This window comes from Macrobrachium rosenbergii, chromosome 27, assembly GCF_040412425.1.
Source record: "Macrobrachium rosenbergii isolate ZJJX-2024 chromosome 27, ASM4041242v1, whole genome shotgun sequence".
In the NCBI taxonomy this organism is placed as follows: domain Eukaryota; kingdom Metazoa; phylum Arthropoda; class Malacostraca; order Decapoda; family Palaemonidae; genus Macrobrachium; species Macrobrachium rosenbergii.
Genome location: NC_089767.1, coordinates 37,778,887 through 37,800,175, shown reverse-complemented (window position 1 = coordinate 37,800,175; position 21,289 = coordinate 37,778,887). Strand labels below are relative to the sequence as shown.

At 37.7% G+C, this 21,289-nt stretch overlaps 1 protein-coding gene across 1 annotated transcript; it reads left to right on the top strand.

The window, feature by feature from the left end:
• Positions 1-303: 303 nt before the first annotated feature.
• On the top strand, positions 304-21,079 carry LOC136853331 (uncharacterized). Its single transcript, XM_067128693.1, has 22 exons — positions 304-323; positions 1,131-1,246; positions 4,257-4,310; positions 4,783-4,880; positions 5,233-5,383; positions 6,083-6,289; positions 6,984-7,088; positions 7,629-7,808; positions 7,936-8,114; positions 8,636-8,808; positions 9,762-9,913; positions 10,049-10,141; positions 13,213-13,341; positions 15,883-15,992; positions 16,137-16,287; positions 16,488-16,694; positions 16,927-17,025; positions 17,507-17,686; positions 17,861-18,039; positions 18,408-18,580; positions 19,956-20,107; positions 20,430-21,079. Exons 2-22 carry the CDS (start codon positions 1,217-1,219, stop codon positions 20,568-20,570), a joined length of 2,943 nt encoding a protein of 980 aa, XP_066984794.1. The 5' UTR covers positions 304-323; positions 1,131-1,216; the 3' UTR covers positions 20,571-21,079.
• Positions 21,080-21,289: the final 210 nt, after the last annotated feature.

Genomic DNA, 21,289 nt, shown 5'->3' with positions numbered 1-21,289 from the left:
TGCAGGCGAGGGAAACCGCAGATCATCGAAATTGTGTAACATCGCCAATTTTGAAGATAAAAAGTCGGTATAGCACGATAAAAAGTGCGGTTTACCGATGATGTTGGCCCCATGCCATTCAAACAGATAATGGCTACGATGTAATGTTCCTAATCATTGCGTATGAGGTATATAATGCTATTTTAATTGTGACTCCCATCCCTCCTGAAACCGACAGACATCCCCCCGCCTCCCATCTCTCTGTCCCTCCACGGTCTAAACGACAATACGAGAAACTAATTATTCTGTCTCCATAACTTTTTCTGCCCTCGTCTGTGAAACAAGTGATCAGTTGCTCCTTGCATTGTGATACGCCAGTGTTAATGATTTGTGAAAGAACATTCAACAAAGCTTGGTGAACACAGAACAGTGTATATATATATATATATATATATATATATATATATATATATATATATATATATATATATATATGAAGGAATATTGCCACAAAATGAGACGGATCTGGTAATCGTTGATTTTCTAGTTTAAGCTTGCCTTAAGCTAGCACGGGCTCTTGCTCGCGGTTTTCCCTAAGCTTCTGGAAGTAAAGAGGAGGACTTTATTTGTACAAAGAATTTCAGCAAAACTAAAGGACACAGAGTGGCCATATTTAAAACGGGACCTCAAGGGGTCTGTTCCTCTGAATGTGAGGATACGAAATTCAAAATCATGCCGATGGAAAACCGGTTTACAAAGCGAATCAGATCGTCTTTTGTCTCCCATTATGTCCTAGGCTTAGCTGGAATCGAAAACGGTTTCCCTCAATTGTCTGGTTTTTTTTAGACATTCTTTGTATAGGCAGTAGTCCTCTGTACTGAGAGAACCATTGTTGTTCGTACAGGAGTGGAGAATACCACCTAAAACGTAACGCTTCTCGTGCTTGTTTTTTTTTTTTTATTTATATGGCCATTTTCCTTCATTCTAACACTTTATAGATTTCAAATATATACATATATATATATATATATATATATATATATATATATATATATACACACACACATTATATATAATACGTATGTGTATAAACGCACCAACCTAAGCTACTATGCGCATATGTTGTATGCATTTTTTGTTTTTTTCCTCAGCTTCACGAGATCAAGGGCAAAATAGTTATCAAAACGCTTCGTCAAAATCTGTTGCCTAGGATTCCCACTCATTTGTCAACTGTAAGATGCCAGCGACTAAGACTACTGTGCCCAAGGTATGAATTTCTCTCTTCTCTCTCTCTCACAACTTCACGACCCATCCCATGGATGTGCAATAAAGTGACTTTCAATATGTATATAAAACCATAACAATCATGACAACAGTAATAACAGTGGTAATGCTTTTATGGTACCAAATCAATGATTTCACCGTTAAGTGGTGAAGAAGAGTAATGGAAGCGTGAGATCTACTCTTCGCAGGATGGGAAATGTGCCCAGCAAATCACGACGTCTGCACCAGAAGGTGATGACGACGCGTTGCCGGAGTGTTGCGTTGTCATTTTGCCTATTACCGGCATAATATCTATCTCACTAAGGATATTGATTTTTCTGTTTATTGTGCACCGATGTCTTACTGAAGATTCATCCATATGCGATATTGTGTGTTTTTCTCATATTTTTCGATTTGAATCATATTCGAGTTTGAAGAATGTGTTTGTGAGCGAGTGTGTTTCCCACGCAGTCGGTTGTTTGTTGGTTGTGCCTGATATTATATCACTTGCTAAGAGACTACCGGCTCCGGATACTTGTTTACGCTTTGGAGAATCAATAAAAAAAAAGCCATGTACTTACGTGGGACTTATGTACCGAATTAGCTAGGCGAATATTTTAACTTTAAATGTGTGGTAACAAAAGGTACATAGAAATTACTATGGTCATATATTTAGCACTAGATGAAAGGTTATATCAGTAAATTTATAATATAACTGTTTGTGCTATTTTCAAAAGGCCTTGAAATAGTCATGATGAACCACGTTGTATTAATATATATATATATACATATATATATATATATATATATATATATATATATATATATATATATAATGAAATTCTGTTAAAAACGAAAAACAAGATTAGAATATTTCATATTCATTGGTGTCAACAAATCGGTTAAACAATTACATACATAAATCTGATAAGATACGTCCCCAGTTATGCTTACTTAAACCTCCACACAAAATATTTGCGCTGAAAAGATTAATAACTTTGTGGCCGATGTTTTAAAATAACTCTGAGGTAACGTTTTAATTGTTTGTTAAGTCTGACTATTTGTCATTTCCAGAAATGTTTTCGCAATTACTCAGATAATGACTGATGATTATTTGGTCTGTCAGGTTATAAATTTGCATATGTCCTTTGTCACGTGTGGAAGTGTGTGTGTGTGTGTGTGTTTGTATATATATATATATATATATATATATATATATATATATATATATATATATATATATATATATATATATATATAACATATATACTAACACGGCCTCACTGAAACCGGATGGTATCTAGCGGAGATATTTATTAAAAAAAAAAAAAAAAATTACGGATACTTGACAATGAGGACTGTTGGTTCTGAAAAGCTTGTAACTTTTTTTAAATAAATATCTCCGCTAGATACCATCTAGTTTCAATGAGGCCCTGTTAGTAAATGTATTAATGCACAGAACAATTGCGTAAGTGATAAAGTTAATTTTCATACACACACACATATATATATATATATACAGTAATGTGTGTATGTATATATACATATATATAGTGTGTATATATATATATATATATATATATATATATATATATATATATATATATATATATATATATATATATATATATATATATATTCCTAAAACTGTGCAACTTTTATGTTTACATCGCAATAAGTTTATTATAACATTAATGTTTGTTGAATATCGTGACGTCATAATTTTCAAAACCCTTTCATAATTAACTAGGCTATTATAATTACGATAGCCATCCCATAATGATTTGCATTACAAGCTCACCCAAGTCAAGAATGTGGCCAGCAGCCATGGCCCATAGCCAAACATGGCCAATGGCCATTTATCGATGCATCTCCTGTGTCAAATTGAAATCTATACAAAAAAAGGGGTGTTTTCTTTCTTTAAAGTTTCACAAAATTTACGCACTTGACCTGACTTAACTTCGAATTGTCATGCTATATAGTGTGCAAGGATTTAGGCCTATACATTTGCCATTTCATCTTTCGAAGATGTATCTAAATGTTAGATAAGAAAATGTCAACGTAAAATGCATAAATCTTGCAAGGTTTTCCTTGTTTTATAGTGGAACATTAGTCGGTAACGAAAGAAGTAAGGTAGTATCTAAACAGAAATAAATGAAATTAACTATATTGTATATGTGCGTGTGTGTATGTGCCCTCTATCTAGACCGTGATATGTGCGCACGTGCAAGCGTTTGTGTGTACTGTGCATATGTACAAAACACATACTTGAGCGTATCTATGCAGTACCTGAGAATTCTCGCCTTTCATACATTGAATAACAAATCCCTACCCTATACCAGAAAACAACAATAAATCAAGCAATCTATAATCATTTTGCTGACCAGTTCAAAAATCTATCACAGAGAACGCCTGCCGCTTTCGATAACCGTCGCTAAGCCAGATTAAGGAAAGCTTCATCGCTAAGTTATCTCCAGTTACCCTTCCTGATTAACGGTCTGGTTATCTCGTCTCCACTGAGTGTTTGCTTCGGGGGACGAGCGACTGCTTTCGCTTCACATGTAACTAGGAAAAGAGAGAGAGGAAAATAAGAGGAAAAACGCGGGAAACTGACGATTATGTGCTCTGGTGGCGTTCGCTTTCGATGTCAGAGAACGTACAATATATAATTAACCTTGGACTACCTTTATCGTTATAATCATGGAACAAAACAATTTCTCATTGATTTGACAGGTAGTTTTCTGTGAAAAATGAATAAGAAGCAAAGAAAATAAGATAGGATAAAGATTAGACAAGAAAAAATTAACAAATAGATACGTGCACAGCAACCAGGAAGAAGTCCTCTGTGCATACCATGTCAAAGAAAAATGTTATTTTATGGTAATCCAAATCTCTTTTCCTTACGCTAATAATTTTAGTCTATCTTAACAATTCAGTCTACTGTAATTTCTGTAAGCACGCCCGCTTATCTTTTGGAGGTAGTTTTATACACATGTTTATACTTTCTGTTACAGGGAGTCTCTCGTGCCCAGCAGATTCTCACAATCACGGCTGCCGTTGATGTCGAGGTAATGTCCTAAGATTGATATGTCATTTATAACTTGGCTATTTAGTGACTTATAGACTGCAGGCTTGAAAGGAAAATAAATTGATTTTACAGATTTCATATATAAGCAGTGTCTGCTTATAGTCTTAATTACATTGACGTTCTCAGGAATAATAATATTTTATCATAATTTCCTCCCGTACCTCTGACGTCATCCTGTTTCTCATCCCTTCGACTGACTCTCATTAGGCATATCTGTGTTTGTTCCTCTTCAGTAACTCTGTTCTTCTATTCTTGTTATATTCTAAAATTCATCGAGAACATTTCTTCACAGGCTGGCAAGACAACTCTGTAACTGTTGTACATAAGTTGGTCTAAATGTCATCGCTATCTTTGTTTCTTTTAAATGCCAACACAGTGATGCATTTCCTATGAACTCTCACTTCAACCTGAATTCTGATGATTTCATAAAACTGCTGTATGTTCTCACTCAGGAACAAAATGGACGATACAGTAACGGGGACGTTGTTGATGTTGGACACCCGGGGGAGGACACCTTGCTCATCAAAAGAGACGTTAAAAACCCAACAACGTACGATTAAGTTCTTGTTAAGTTTCCATTTTCGAAAACTCAGATAGACAGACAGACATATAAATGGCTGAACGAAAAGCTTTCAGTTTTCAGTGTGGAAATACCCATTGTAAGGGCAAGTTCCTACATATCTTTCTGGGGGAACAGCTTCGTGCTTTAGTAAAGGAATTATTGGCGATACATACCTGATCTCACTTTCAGCTGTTGAGACTAGGTATGAAACTAATTCTACCTCGCAGAATACAGTCATCAATTCGCGCTTCTTGGGAAAATGGGAATTATGAAAAATATAGAGAGGAATTACATTCTTTCTCTTTTGTAATATTATTATCTACCTCGTCTCCTTGAACAGAGACAACGAAACGCTTGTGCACGTGCTGAAGGGGAACGTGGGCACAGGTGTGCTGGCTATGCCAGAAGCCTTCATGAACGCTGGCCTCTGGGTTGGCTTCGTTGGTGTTCCTGTGATGGGTATTGTCTGCATCGAATGTATGTTCACGTTGGTGAGTAAATTCTTGCTGCCTTACCTCTCTCTCTCTCTCTCTCTCTCTCTCTCTCTCTCTCTCTCTCTCTCTCTCTCTCTCTCTCTCTCTCTCTCTCTCTCTCTCCATCCCCCTTCTAATCTATTTCTGTATATAATGCAACGGAATATCATAAACTGTATATATATATATATATATATATATATATATATATATATATATATATATATATATATATATATAAATAAAAAGCCCATGTAAGCACGCTGCAATTTGGAGAGAGTGCAATAATTACAAACGTACAATACTTATATATATATATATATATATATATATATATATATATATATATATATATATATATATATATATATATATGTGTGTGTGTGTGTGTGTGTGTGTGTGTGTGTGTGTGTTTTAATTTATCAGCAATGGAAAGTAATAGTTTTAAAGGATCGTAAACAACGGTTTGTTTGCTGACCTGTGATAACTGGATTTTGGATGCTTTAGGAAAGGGTTTTTTAAAGCGTACTGTATTTAGCTGAGTCAGCAAATCAACTAATGAACAAAGCAACTGAGAACCTAGACCCAAAGATAAGATGAATCTTTCGGTAGAATAAAGGGATTCCATAAAACTGGAAATATCTTCGTCCTACAGATAAAGGTGAATAAATTAAGAATTATATGATACTCAGATCCTCAACGCCTCCTTTCCAACAGCTCAGGTGTTCCAGAGTTTTGTGCAGGAGAGCAAACGTCTCAGCCCTCAGCTACGAGGAGTCGGCCAAGGTGGCATTCGAATACGGCCCTGAGGGATGCCGGAAGTACGCCAAAGCCGTAGGACGCATTATCACGGCTTTCCTCATCATCACACAGTTGGGATTCTGCTGCGTCTATTTCGTGTTCATCTCCCAGAATCTGAAGCAGGTCAGTTTGGTCTAGAAGCTGCAGTGTTCTTAAGTAGGTCAGTTCGGTCTAGAAGTTGCAGTGTTCTTAAGCAGGTCAGTTCGGTCTAGAAGTTGCAGTGTTCTTAAGCAGGTCAGTTCGGTCTAGAAGTTGCAGTGTTCTTAAGCAGGTCAGTTCGGTCTAGAAGTTGCAGTGTTCTTAAGCAGGTCAGTTCGGTCTAGAAGTTGCAGTGTTCTTAAACAGGTCAGTTCGGTCTAGAAATTATATATTCGTTTCAATTCAAGTATTAAGCAACATCGCCTCAGAGGATTTAGCTAGTCTCGGCAAGACTAAATATACGACAGCCTTGATCGGACCTTTCCTTAAGGCCTCTGGTGAGAAATAGCTAGGAATAATTTGTTTTAAGAAAGCTGAAATTGATTATTTTTTACTTATAAGAATAAGATGTACTCCTTGTAGCTATGATGTTAAGAATTTTAAATGAGGTACTTGAATAAAATTTATCTTTGCTTTCAAGAATTTTTTAGCTCAAGATTGAGTTTTATCTCTTGATGTAGGAATTTCAGTCTAGAATGAACAGTAATTCCTTCAGTATAGCAGATGAGGAATGAACAAAGTAGATTCTGCATTTTATTTTTAAATAAAAAAAATGACCACAGGCTACTGTCTGCATACCGAAGACGTCTTTTATTTCAACTATTTCTCATCACCACAGGCTCTCGACCACATCATTCCATCGGGAACGGGAATCACCCAGCTGGAATTCATGGCGATCCTAATCGTCCCTATGCTACTGGTCTGTTACGTTCCACATCTCAAAGTAAGTCTGTCTGTATTTCTCTTCATTAGACTAATAGGTGCGCATTGTGGCCATCTTTGTCATTTTTTTTTTAAAAATATAACATTGCCTATTTCTTAAAGTCCTAGACCGTATTTCTGCCTTAAGACTGCAATCCTGTTTTTAGTCTTATAACATACACCTAAATATAATATATTTATATACTCGTTCGGTAAGACGGCTATACCAACAAAGCTAAACACTTTGAGCCGTAGATACAAAGTATATATAGATCATTCAGCCTAGTCAACATGCTAACAGCCAAAAGACAGTTATAGAGAGAGAAAAAAAATAATTACATTACTCTCAAATTCAGAATAAACATGGTGAACAGAAAGTTAACATCCAAGAGAGAGAGAGAGAGAACTGTGTGTGTGTGTGTGTGTGAGAGAGAGAGAGAGAGAGAGAGAGAGAGAGAGAGAGTTTAAGAACATTTTACGCAAATTTAGACAAAGCTACGTAGAGCCAGCTTCAGAATTATCACCAAAAAGGAACTAACGACAACTCTTCTCCTAATTTCAGCACCTGGCACCTGTATCTTTCATAGCTGGCGTAATACAGACGACAGGACTAGCCATAACCTTTTATTACATGGTAAGGGATCTGCCGGAAGTAGAAGAGGTCGTTCCCGCCTTCAACAGCTGGGGCACTCTGCCACTCTATTTCGGATCTGCCATTTATGCTTTCGAAGGCATTGGTCTCGTAAGTAAGGGGTTTCAGTACTAGACGATGATGTTTATTCTCCACTGAGTCTCAATAAATCTAGCATGTGTAACATATCAGTTCTGTCAAAACACTCATCCCCAGGTGATACTCACTATAATTTTAGGTTCTTCCTCTGGAAAACAAGATGAAAACTCCCCAGAACTTCGGAGGATTCAACGGTGTACTGAACACGGCCATGATGATCGTCGTCGTCTTATATGCAGCAGTAGGATTCTTCGGATATCTAGAATTTGGAAACGAAGTCCAGGGTTCTATTACTCTAAATCTACCAAATGATGACGTGTACGTAGATCTCTAACTACTTGGTTCCCTAGTAAATTTAAGTCGAATATATTACGTTGTTTTAATCATATGAGGTGGAAAAGTTTGTTTTTAGTCTGTAGGGGCTCTGAGTAACTTCAAGAAAGAAGCAGCAATGTTAATTTTCTATTTGATTTTTCACTCTGCTACCCTAGACTGATGGATGACCAGTTATGGTACTAATAGTAACTATAGTTTTTCTGATTGAAGAAAAAAACGAAAAAACACCACCATAACTTTCATCACTACTCTATAATAAATGTGACTGCATGCGTGTATGTACATATATGTATATTGTATGTATGTGAGTGTAAAGGTGTATGGAGTTCAAAAGAAGGAGTGAAAGAGAGCCCGGCTGCTAAGAGGTAAGTGCTAACAGACAAGTTACATGTCAGGGTTCATTATTGGTCTAGAATCTTTTCGTCTTAGATATGGTGACCAAATAACAAATGACACGATACACTCTCAAAAACGATAAACCTCTAACATATTCCGTTTCTTAGGTTGGCTCAGGCGGTGAAAATCACCATGGCAGTTGCAGTGTACCTCTCGTACCCTCTGCAGATGTATGTTGTTTATGAAATCATGGCTCCGGTTGTGCGCCGACGTTTCGAAGGAGAAAGGAAGAAGATCATCGCAGAATACGTCTGCAGGAGTCTGCTAGTTCTGTTGACTTGTTAGTATTTCTGCTTGTTTGTATGCAGGGCCCAAGCGTCACCCTCTCAGGCCCCGGTACTTGCATAAAAACTGGGCCCCAACCGCACTCTTCCTCCACCCCTGGGAACCTTACACCAGCACCTCCAGCCCAGGCCTCACACAATTCAAAAGTGTCCAGCTAAAGGCTTAAATTAAATATTAGTTTGTATGAATTTATTGCAAGAGTAAGTGGAGGTACCAAAAATATAGTTGATCATCAGTTATCAAAAATGAAGTAATAATAATGATGATAATAATAATAATATCGTTAAGGAAGTATGGGCCCCTTGAGTATCCTTCATCCTTTGATTTTGTTTATTCTCTAAAAAGAAAAGTTAAAATAAATAAAATGCTGTCACGGGCCCCCAGCCTGCCGGGCCCCAGGAAAGTTGTACCCTTCCTCCCTCCCCCCGCTTGGGCCATGTTTGTATGTCTAGACTCTAGACCAATGTAAAAAAAAAATTTGATAGGAACAAGGACACAAAATTCTAGGCTTGCGTTCTAAATAAAAGTTTGGAAAGCCTTTTCAATCGATATACTCGTAGCTAAAGTGTGACTGAGTCTAGCTTAAGGTTCTGTCATCCTGAGCCCCGGCTTCATTCGTTCTCGGTGCAAGCTTATTTATAGCTTTTTTATCTAACCACTTTACTCTCTCTCTCTCTCTCTCTCTCTCTCTCTCTCTCTCTCTCTCATATATATATATATATATATATATATATATATATATATATATATATATATATATATATATATATATACACACACACAAATACATATAGACATACTCGATAAGCGTGAAATAGACATAACAGTAAAGAAGGAAAAGTCTGCATACACTTACTAACAATAAATACAGTAGTTCTGAATATACACAATTAACAACAAATGTATGCTAAACAAATCTAACCTTAACCTTTAACCTTAACCTTACAGTTGCCCTGGCTGCTGCCATCCCTAATATCGGTCTATTCATCTCGCTGGTGGGGGCGGTGAGCAGCTCAGCCTTGGCGCTTATATTCCCTCCAATCATTGACATCGTGACCTTCTGGCCGGATACAGGCAAATACAACTGGAGAATTATCAAGGTAAATTGACAACGGTCCCTTAGAAATGTGTAATTAAATATTTGGATGTGAGCTTTAGATAATATTTTAAACGTAACAATTTTCCAACATCTGTTGCTCTGTTTCTTACATTTTCTTTGTTTTTCGCTTTTACAGGGGGCATTCATCTGTCTGTTCGGCCTGATTGGTTTCGCGACGGGGACAGTCACGAGTGTACAGTCTATCGTCGGCTTTTTCAAGAACAGAAAGTAACGATTCCCTCACGAGAGCTGAAGAGTTAACTATCTTATCTAAAAATGTTTTGGAAGCACCAATCTCTTGTTGGATTACGATGATAACAGAGATAGAATAGGCATAATGAAGCAATATTAGACTTATATATATCTAATGAGATGTCGACACAAGGATATGCCTGTGTGAATTGATAAATAACCTGATCAATGAATGGAAAGTAATTTGTTTAACAGACCCTTACCTTGCAAAAGAGGAGGAGAGACATTGGTTCATATCTGCAAGGTCGGAAGCAAGCATTATTCGAATGATTAAATATATAACAAAGATGGAATGTTACACTAGGCATACCGAGAGTGCTCAGTGGAGAGCGTACCTCTTCTAACCTACGTAACGCCCTCCGCCATAAGCCAACTATGAACTCCGCTGAGTGTTAAGTCAAGCAAGCAATTAACTACCTCTAAAGAAGCACCGAATCGACGTAACATTATTCCACAAACGTGAACAATTATAAGATTTTGTGTTAATCATAAGAAATCGTGAAGCATCTGCAGAAATGGCTCTCATTATATTGCATATTACTAAGAGAATGTTGAAAGAAAAAGGGTCTTATGGATAAAAGTGATATTACTTACCTTTGTAATTTAATATAATAATAAAATGCTCATAATATCATTGGCTCAGTGTTTACTTAGTCTCCGAAAACTTCTTTATTAAAGAAAATGGTTGGAAAAGCATGCAGTCTTTGTGCCATGAATTTAAAAAAAGAAAAGTCCGTACCAGTAATTGAAACTAAAGACTAACAATAAAAAACAATCCTCCATTATCTTTTTAGATAGTACAAAGTGCAGATAAAATTTATAATTAAACACCATTTTATAGATTACGTAACCGATTACCACGGATAAGCCTACAACATAGTCGTGACTCACACCCCTTTTAAAGGAAGGAGATGGCTGGTTTTTATCTATTATTATACATTTCCCAACATTGGAACGGGAAAATCTAACTCTTAATTCAACCCAGACGATATAAAAAGAAGTATCGTATTTCTATTCGACAAAACTGACACTACCTTTATACCTATAAAGATATTCTAAACATTTGGAATTGAAACTAAAGACTAACAATAATAAGTGACAATAGGACAATAATTAATCGAGAGATAAGCATTAAAAGCAAGAGTGCATAAGAATCCTAAACAAATGTTACGCAAAACTGATTTACCCACTGCCGCCCAATCCATCACTATTGTATTACGTAGTACGTACTCAGAACATGTGATAGGATTCCCTCCCCAGTGCCCACCTACCAGTGCTAAGAGGATGAAATAGTGCTGTGCTTCCTCCAAACATCCAGTGAATGGGTTTCTGTTTGTTTTTACAAGGTGCCATTGCGGCAACTGTTTAACTAAAGGATAATTCGAATGATTTAGTCGGTTGCTTGTAAATTAAGCTGGATTTCTTCATGTCACTGATCTTTGTCTCATAGTGGCGCGTGTGGGGTTGAATGGATATACTGGTATGTCGGAAAAGAAACTGCACTTAATAGCTGGGCTGTTGTTTGTTACAAGAATAATGATCATAATTATATAAATCAGGATACTGATAATAATTAACTGGTAATGACTGTCTGTGCAAAGGTAAATAAATAGGTGAGAAGAAAGTGGTTAGGCCTATGTTGCATTAGAGACAGACTGCAAGCCGTCATCTCCACACGTTCCTGTCAAAACTTGAGTTTTATTATTTGAAAAGCCACAAGCTTAATAGATTTATTTAGAGGAGACGAATAGAAAAGTTGTACTGCCAATGTAGTTATCCCATGTGAGGAAAGAATAAGTAACGGCAGGTTAGCCTAGGAAAGTTTTAGAAATAGAACTTATGATGTTGATCCATTCCGATGGAACGCCATGATAATTTGATGAAAAAAGCCGTTTTTTCATGAATGGAGATATGATAGTTCTTGGATGAATCCCAATATTTTGCTGAAAGTAGGCTGGAAGCAATTAAAATTTTTTAGCAAAGATATTTGTCAAGCAAAGCTATATTACCGAGTTAAACAACAAGGTAAGAAAATTCTCCCTCTCCGAACCCAGTACATCCACGATGGCTAAATGTCACTCATTTAGCCATTGTAGATGTACTGGGTTCGGAAAGGGAAAATTTAATGACTCATTTAACATTCCTCTCCTGATACATGGTGTCCTAAGTCACTTCTCAGCGAATTTGCTCTTCGGACGAGAAAATTAGGTCGTACTTGGAGGCACGACTCAGAAGGTTGAGAACGTATCCCTATGTCTCGAATCTTATGGTTTAAATCCATAACTTTTCCATCAATTACGATGAGCTCTAGGCCCTGAGTTCATTTCAGTATCACCAGAGATGCTTAAAAGAACAAAGCTTATGCAATATTAAATACAATTGCTCGAGATAAGCAATGAAAACGAGAAAATGTAAATTGAGGCTGACACTATCGATGGGGATAGAGTACCAATGGCAAAATCGTCAAACTCAGCATAGGTCTATTAATTTGATGAACTGCCATGATATCAGACCACTCAGTGCTACGTGTCCTCCATTCCTTTACAGTAAGACTGGAGAACAGTCTTGCTGGTTGATGCTGCCGTTACGGGTTGCTCCAGGAGTAAGAGCCGGTGCTGGCATAAGGCCAGCTCAGTCTACAATACTGTTGCTTCTCATGTTTGTAGGAAAAGGTGATGGTCTAACGATGCTTTAAATTGCCTTGTTAGCTTTTCAGTCGTGTGTATGTTTATTTACTTTTCTTCATTTATGTTTTATGCTGTTCTCCACTTTCACTCACTCATATTCTGTTTTGAAAGCTTTTCTTCCGGTTTGGGGAAACAAAGAAAGTCAGCGACAATTAATAATACCGAAACTGCCAATTCACTCGTTCGCCGAAAATGTCAACCGCTGTACATGGCGGAAGATTTAACGTAAAGGGGAAAAAACTTTTGCCTTATATAATCCTACTCTGTCCAGAAGATAGGACATTAGGGCTACCAGAGGTTTATTAGTTGAAGTTTTATTATTTTAATGTTTTTAGTTCGAGAGTTTTAAGTGGGAATTTGAGTGTCCTTTTTAGTGCCCCAAGGTATGGCAGAAGCACTTCCTGGTCCGAGCCACGTGAATGACGAAGAGAGGAGAGCCTTAATAACACCTGCGTTTTGCTGCGAGGATGGGACTTGCCGTGTGTGTCAGGTTGTATCTCGTGTGTTTTTGTCTTTAAGACCGTTCTGTCGGGAATATTAATCTAAGCGGGAAGACGTTTTTGTTTTTCTTAATTTAGTGGCCTAGCCAAAACGGTTCCCAAGCACGGGTGACTTTCGCTGTTAGAAAAATCACGGAACTTTCAAAAATTTAATGCAAGCTTTTGTCGTTAGGCCTAGATGTAGTTCATCTTGCACAGGTTTGTTGTTGACCATTTCGTTGCACACTCCTCTAAACATGCTTGCGAGCACATTTGTCTCCTTGAAGATAGGTACAAAGTTCTTTCCCCTACACCTTTTGAACCGAATTTAATTGCGCTGGTCTACGGTCAACACTTCATGCGTAGGCCTAAGTTTAACAGTATCTCGTTCCATTTGCATGGCTGTATTACGACTGAATTAAGTTTCTCGACTCTCTGTAGAGCTATCAAAGCATCTGAAAATGACAGCTGTCTAAAGTAACGAAGGTGTTAACGGAATGTGGTGTGAACATCAAGCAATTTCTAATCCACTTCGAGGTTGAGATAGCCTGTTATGATGATCATAGGTCAATTGGTCCGGCGATAATATGTTCAAGTCGCAAGACGGTAAAAGCTACAAGAGATTGTCTTAAGCTTCCATTATCTCAACGCTTATCGTGACTTTGTCAAGCTTGTGTTTTAAACCGTTGCTGTGTATTTGTACCAGATTTTACAGAAGTCATAGATTACGTCAAGGCTTCGTGAAACCTGGGTCATCTCTAAAGTGTGTTCGAGTTTCTGCTGATTAGTATGTCTGGATAAATTACTTGGAAATCGTTATAGTCAACTTTAGCGGTTTCAATATTTACCAAAGACTGGAACAGACCTAACAGGGTAACAGTTCATCAGGAACTGTTGCTTTCTAATGCATGAAATTTGTTTCGGTTAAGCTAATTGAGATCCAGAGGATTATAGCGCAGAATTCAGTGGTACTATCCCACTGTTCAATAACCTTTAGAACTTAATTTATTAAAGAAATACTAAAAGTTTATCGTGCAGTTTATTTGTTTCAGTGTCTTATATTTTATATATTTAATATTTTGATAAAGACTCCTTAATTTCGGATAAGAGACCGAATAAGAATTAACTAGCCCAGTGGCATAAATATCAGTGAATAAATATTAGTAAGATGTCGACCACGAACAGTGAAAACAAGGTAAGAAATATTAGTTTTGATGTTTCGTTGCCCCTGATAATCCTTTTAACATTTCGCACATTATTTTTATTCTCCAGTAATTGGTGTTGCAGAGATTTTATTTGAAAGTTTGTGTACTCCTCTGTGCATTTCCGCCAGTTTGTGTTTTTTGAACGAATAAAGAAGCCTGTGGTTGCAACGGAAGCGGCAGCAACTTGTTTTCTATACGTCTACGAGGGTATAGTAGACCAGAAGAATGATCTGTTTTAAGTAGCCAAAGTTACTTTTGTACTTAGGCCTATTGTTTGGTGATAAGACACCGTTGACTATCATAACCATTGATGCGATAGGCGTCAGTGGTTTGTGTGTATAAACTTAGTGTATTAACGTAGTTTTGGGTTTTTATTCGTAGCGGAAGCTGCTCGCTGTAACAGTTTCGTTAAAATTAGATTATATTTTTTGAAGCTATAGTAGGAATGGATGTTTACTAGATAAATACTGATAAGCACAGAATTCTAAATTACGAAGTCATCGATACCTTTTTTGGCCACAAAATTGAAGCCTGCAAAAATAAATAAGTTTCCACTCAGGATGGTATATTGAAAGGGCTTTTTGGTAGTCATTCTGAAGTTTGGTGGAGATTAACCATCCCGGTATAACTGACGATGTTATTGTTATTTCTTTGTAGTAGTAGTTTTTGCGCTTTAACTATTACGTTACACACTGTGCTGTTGATGAAAATCTGGCATTTACTCTAGACATTACCAATTCCACAGTAGTGACTCTCTCGTCCCTCCTTTTTGAAGGGCCTGAACCAAAACACCTGCCTTTGAGAGACTTAAGGAGAGTTCAACAAAATCTGTAACTTTTATCAATACATTTTTTACAATTTTCACATGTTAAAAGGCCCACTAAATGAATTAAATGCTTATATGTCGTTGCTCTTCAGTTCATAGCCATTATGACGACTTTCACAAGCCCTTTGTTCAGGGGCGTCATTTAGGGGGGCTGAGGGGGCATCTGGCACCCCAGCTTGCCCCCAGCCTCAACTTGCCCCCCCAGCCTCAACTTGCCCCCCCATCCTCAACTTGCCCCCCCTCACCCCACCAAGCCCCAAGAAGTAACAGCAGCTGGTTTTCCATTATTCCTACCGAAATTCAAATGCGTCATCACATTAAGTTATATCTTTCTATCTATTTTATGTGCTTCAAAAAGCACATAAAATAGTTCAAAATAAAAAAAACCAGGTGATTAGGCTTGCTTCGCTCGCCAAACCGCCTTTGCCCCCCCGCGCCCCCCCATCAAAAATCTGAAATGACGCCCCTGCCTTTGTTCAGTGATGAATAACCTTCTGACAGCTCTCTAAACTAACGCACAGGCCAGAAGGGGGGTTACTGATTTTAGCGATGATGCCAGCAGCACGGAGCAGTTACCGGAGAATCCAGACAGCTGGGAGCTAGTCGTCAGGGAAACGATACATCCAACCACGTGAGTATAAAATCTCAGTTTATTCATTATTCTGATCTGCCTAAGGATAAATAGCTAGTGTAATAAGCTTCGTCTTACATTTTGCTGGAGTAAAGATAGTTACCTCTTTTGCTTATTTTTGAAAGACCGCTTTTTCCTCATCAGGGATAACGAAACGCTGATCCACTTCCTGAAATGCAACGTGGGCACTGGTATTCTAGCCATGCCCGAGGCCTTCATGAACTCTGGCCTGTGGGTAGGCCTTGCAGGGATTCCCATAATGGGTGCAATATGCGTGCATTGTATGTTCAGATTGGTAAGACCTGCTTTTCCTTACAGTTGACTGACTAGTTTCTTCATAGCTTGAGTTTTTCAGCATCGTCTCCAAGACTTGTTTCCTTACAGTTAACGCATAGGTTTTTCTGTGACTTGGGCTTCTTATTTAAAATCTATAAAAGTCATCCTCTCCAGCATTAATTTCCAGATGTTGTGTTAAAATTTCTGTCCTTCTACCAGGTACATTGTTCAAGGGAGCTTTGCAGGAGGAAGAGAGTGCCTGCTTTAAGTTTCGAGGAGACTGGCAGAGCAGCCTGTGAGTTTGGGCCAGAGGGAGCCAAGAAATTTGCCAATGTTATGTATTATCTCATCAGATCGTTTCTGTGCCTAACTCAGCTAGGTTTCTGTTGTGTTTATTTCGTCTTCATCGCCCAGAATTTGAAGCAGGTAAGTAAACTTACTCATGTTTATGCATCCCTGAAGAGGTACTTTTGAGCTGACTGAAAGGCTTGCTCACCAGCTGTTAAATTTGTGGACAAACTTGGACAACAAATGGTATCTAGCTTATGAAACTGCAATAATACTGCTTATATTTATTAATCGTAAATTGTTAGAATGTTGTTGTCTACTGTTGTCTAAAATTATGATGCAACGGTGAAGTTATAATCTATATTTTCAGGCAGTTGATAGCATGATAACCACAGGCGTCAGCGACTTGGGATTCATGGCGGCGTCGATCTTACCAGTACTCCTCGTGTGCTTCGTTCCAAATCTCAAGGTATGATGAGTTTTTTGAAAGTCTGTGCTTTAATTCGCAAATATCTTTTGAAGAATCCTGCTAGTCAACATTCCTTAAGATGGTCAGTGCTGAGATCATTGGAAAAAGACCATTTAGATTACTAATTTTGTAATTTTCAAATCCCTTTAGAAGTAGCCTGCTAGTCGACCTTCCTTAAGGTGGTTGGTGCTGGGATCATTGGAAAAAGACCATTCTAGATTACTAATTTTTTGTAAGTTATTTAATGACTAGAATATTTTTCATTAAGTACAGAGCAAACTTTTGAATAACATAATTTTACAAGGCTGCTGAATATGGCATTCATTACTTCAGATGAGAATTTATATGTTATCTTTGCCCAAAAATTTGATGACATCTGATCTAATGCGTGCCATTATCCCCCCACAAATGCCCTGGCAATGTGAGACCATCTGGAACCTTTATATTTTGCAGTATCCTGATCTCTCCTTGTATTTTTCAGTACCTGGCACCCTTTTCCTTGATCGCTGGCGTAGTTCAGTCTGCTGGTTTGGTGATCATCCTCTATTATTCCGTGAGAAATTTGCCAGAAGTCACCGAGCAAGTACCTTGGTTCAACAGCTGGGAGACATTACCGCTCTATTTTGGATCGGCTATCTACGCTTTCGAAGGCATAGGTCTAGTAAGTAATATATTACTGAAGCTCCAAAGTAGGACTTGTGATAAAGTGTGACTAGTGTATAAGATTAATGAGAAGTATTGACGATCAGGTTAGCCAGATTTTGTTTCCTAAACATAATTTATAAATATATTTCACGTTTTGTAAGTCTAAAACACACAAAGTAATCTCTCGCAGGTCTTGCCACTGGAAAATAAGATGAAACACCCGGGCCATCTGCTGGGATACAACGGAGTCTTGGCTACGGCTACGCTGATCGTCATTTGTCTCTACGCTTCCATTGGGTTTTATGGATACTTGTATTATGGCAACAGCGTCTTGGGTTCGATTTCTTTGAATCTTCCTCAAGATGAGGGGTACGTAGGTTAGATGAGGATGTATGGTTGATAGACTTTGTTTAGTAACACAGGTGTAACAAGCAAAAGTATTTAAAGTATATTTTCATTGTTTAATTTCAGTTAGTTTAACTATACCGCTTCATAGATTATTCGACCTTAAATTGTATTACTGCACAACACATTGTGCACGCTGACATGATGGCTAATTACAGCAAAGCTTTGGAGCTGTCAAAGTTAACTTGATTCGTATAACATTCTCTCTCTCTCTCTCTCTCTCTCTCTCTCTCTCTCTCTCTCTCTCTCTCTCTCTCTCTCTCTCTCTCTCTCTCTCTCTCCCCCAGGAAAACTTGAGAATTAAACTAATACAAATCCATCTTTTCCGTCAGGTTGGCTCAAGCAGTTAAGATAACTATGGCAATCGCCGTCTATCTGACATACCCACTGCAGATCTACGTTGTCTTCGAAATGTTCCAGCCAATTATTGACTGCAGATTTAATACTTACGCTTCCAAAATTATCGTGGACTATTCCGCTAGGAGCGTCATCATTTTGATTACTTGTAAGTAAACTAAGTTTTGTTATGGTTATTCCTACGAAAGTAGAAATCTCTTACTGTTTAGCACCCTTTTGCCTGATCAAAGTGTTAATCAATGATTTACAGAGTACTCTCTTCTCCTGTTTAATAGTACGAAAGTCAAACAAAATGTCCTTTTAAATATTTAAACCGAATGGAGGATAGTGTATATGCCTAGGAAAGTGTAAAGATCAATCCGTGATAGTACTAGCAACCACCAAGATGGCAATTTGAGCTCTATTACTGGTCTTCAGGTCACAGAGGAAGCCAAGAAAACATGAATTGTCACCTCTGCTCTTACTAACAAGTTCCAGAAAAGGCCTATAACTTTTCACAAATTTTGGACTTCAAATTCCATATATTTTTTCTTCATAATCATTACCCAGGCTTCAGTCAAGCGAGAGTGTGGATGCCCTAGGGCATTTGCCTGCTTGTGACCTATAGTTTAGTTCTACCAGTCCAGACACCACCACGTCACTGACCAGTGCTTCTTTAGTTAGACACTGCCAGGCTGACGCGTTGCTCAGGCCGCAATTGTGAGTGTGAATCTAATTAGCAGGGACTGTTATAAGATTGTATAACGCCAAGCACCCCATACACCATCATTTGAGCAATATGAACATTTTCATTGCTATGTGACCAAACGTTTGCTGGATTAACACCATACCATTAAGATTACTAACACCGTGGGTTTTATCGCGGACTCATTAAGGTAGCAGCTGGGAAAACTGAAGCAATTTCACAGACGTCAACTTAGATTTGCGAGGAATTTCATGGTTGATCCATAAGACAATAATGGTGAATCAGAACGGTTGTTACAAGGGAAATTATCAGGCGAACGGAATCTTGGTTCAAAACACCCGTTAGATGGGGAATAATCTTGTTGTTTTTCTATAGTGTAGATCATTAGGGGAAGGTAGAATCTAAATGGAGAAAAATTACCGTATAAGAATGTGAAGACTAGTTAAAATTTTCCCTTGGAGGTAGGCTTATTAGCTAATTCTTCCCAGTATGGCAATAATTTTCATAAAATTGATCAGAGGATTTAGTTACACCATGAACGAAGTGGTTGTCAAAGGTATCTTCCAGTGTTTTGTATGCTCAGTTTGGACTGTTCGCGGGAACAGAACTTTGGAACTGGAAGTACGGTGATATGCTGGCCTTATCAGTCGAATTGTATTTGCTCTAAACGTCATGTTTTGCGAAATTTACTATATTTTGTTTTCGTTCTGAGCTGCTCCTGCATTCATTTTTATAATGTACTAACATAAGACACATTTACAAATACTTATGTTGATATGACAGGAATGAGTATCTAATACTTGAAAAATCTTTAGACAAAACATTTCACCTTTTCCAGTTGGCCTAGCAGCAGCCATCCCGAACATAGGCCTATTCATCTCTTTGGTCGGTGCTTTGAGCAGTTCCACGCTCTCTCTCATCTTTCCTCCCATTATAGAAATACTCACCTTCTGGGAAGATAAGGGACGATATAATTGGAGGATAATCAAGGTAAAAAAATTAGTGATAAAGGAAAAAAAGATTGATAGTGACAGTACAATAGTTGATGAAATACGATAAGAACGCTCAGTCATTTTGAAATATCTTTTGTTTGCGTAAATCTAGTGTGCGTTCATGATTATGTAACTTATATTTACATTTACATTGAACGTTTATTCTACTAAATTTGTACTTCATTCGTGTAAACAGCTCTAAATCTCTGTTAAAATATAGGTAATGTACAGTATTGACACACTGACCGCTAATTCAACTGTAAATTATGAGTTATTCGTGTTTAAACAGCTCTAAATATTATATTTCCGGTATTCCACAGTGCGTCCTAATCTGCCTCTTTGGACTGCTCGGATTCCTGGCGGGAACAGCCACGAGCATCAAAGGAATCATCATTTTCTTCTCCGGCGGAGATGAGGAGGTTCGCCAATTCATGAGCGGGAACTGGCACAAAACGTGGTGACGAAAGTCGAGGTCGAAGTCGAACCCGGTCAAGCCGAACAAGACATGTCGAACCATTTGCTTTTTAGCCGTCGAACCATTTGCTTTTTAGCCGTCGGAAGTGTGTGGTGTTGTGGGTTTTATTAGATTCTTTGTACACTAGAGCATCGAGAACTATTTACTTATTTTTTTAGCGATCGAAAGATTGTGTTGTGGGTTTTATTAGATTCTGTGCACAGTAGAGCACTCGCTAGACCAATTGAGAGAGAGACCCCCCTTTAATAAATCTTTTTTTAATCGTATTCCAAACTCTCTCTCTTAATCGTGTCTAGAATAGTTAATTGCGAATATTTTAGTGATTGTAGTTAATGTTTTTATGTGTTTTATGGTTTTATGATATTTTGCTAGATCTACATTAAAATGTCGATCGTTTTTCCTCTGGTTTGTAAATACTGTCCCATAAGTGTAAGATTCCGTTAAATTATTGATCGTATAATGGAATAATTAAAATAAAATGTTTGTGTCATCACATCCTCTGAAATTTGTTTCCCTACAATCGAACTATATACATAGGCATGATTTGTTTAAAAAATACACTGTAGCCTACTCATACGTAGAGCAAATATATGCACATAACCACCTATGTACAGCCAAGTTGGCCGTGTTGTGCTTTCGTCATACCAAGCAAAGTTTCCTGAAAGGAAGCTTTTATAACCAAGTTGAATTGTTTCCTATCAACTC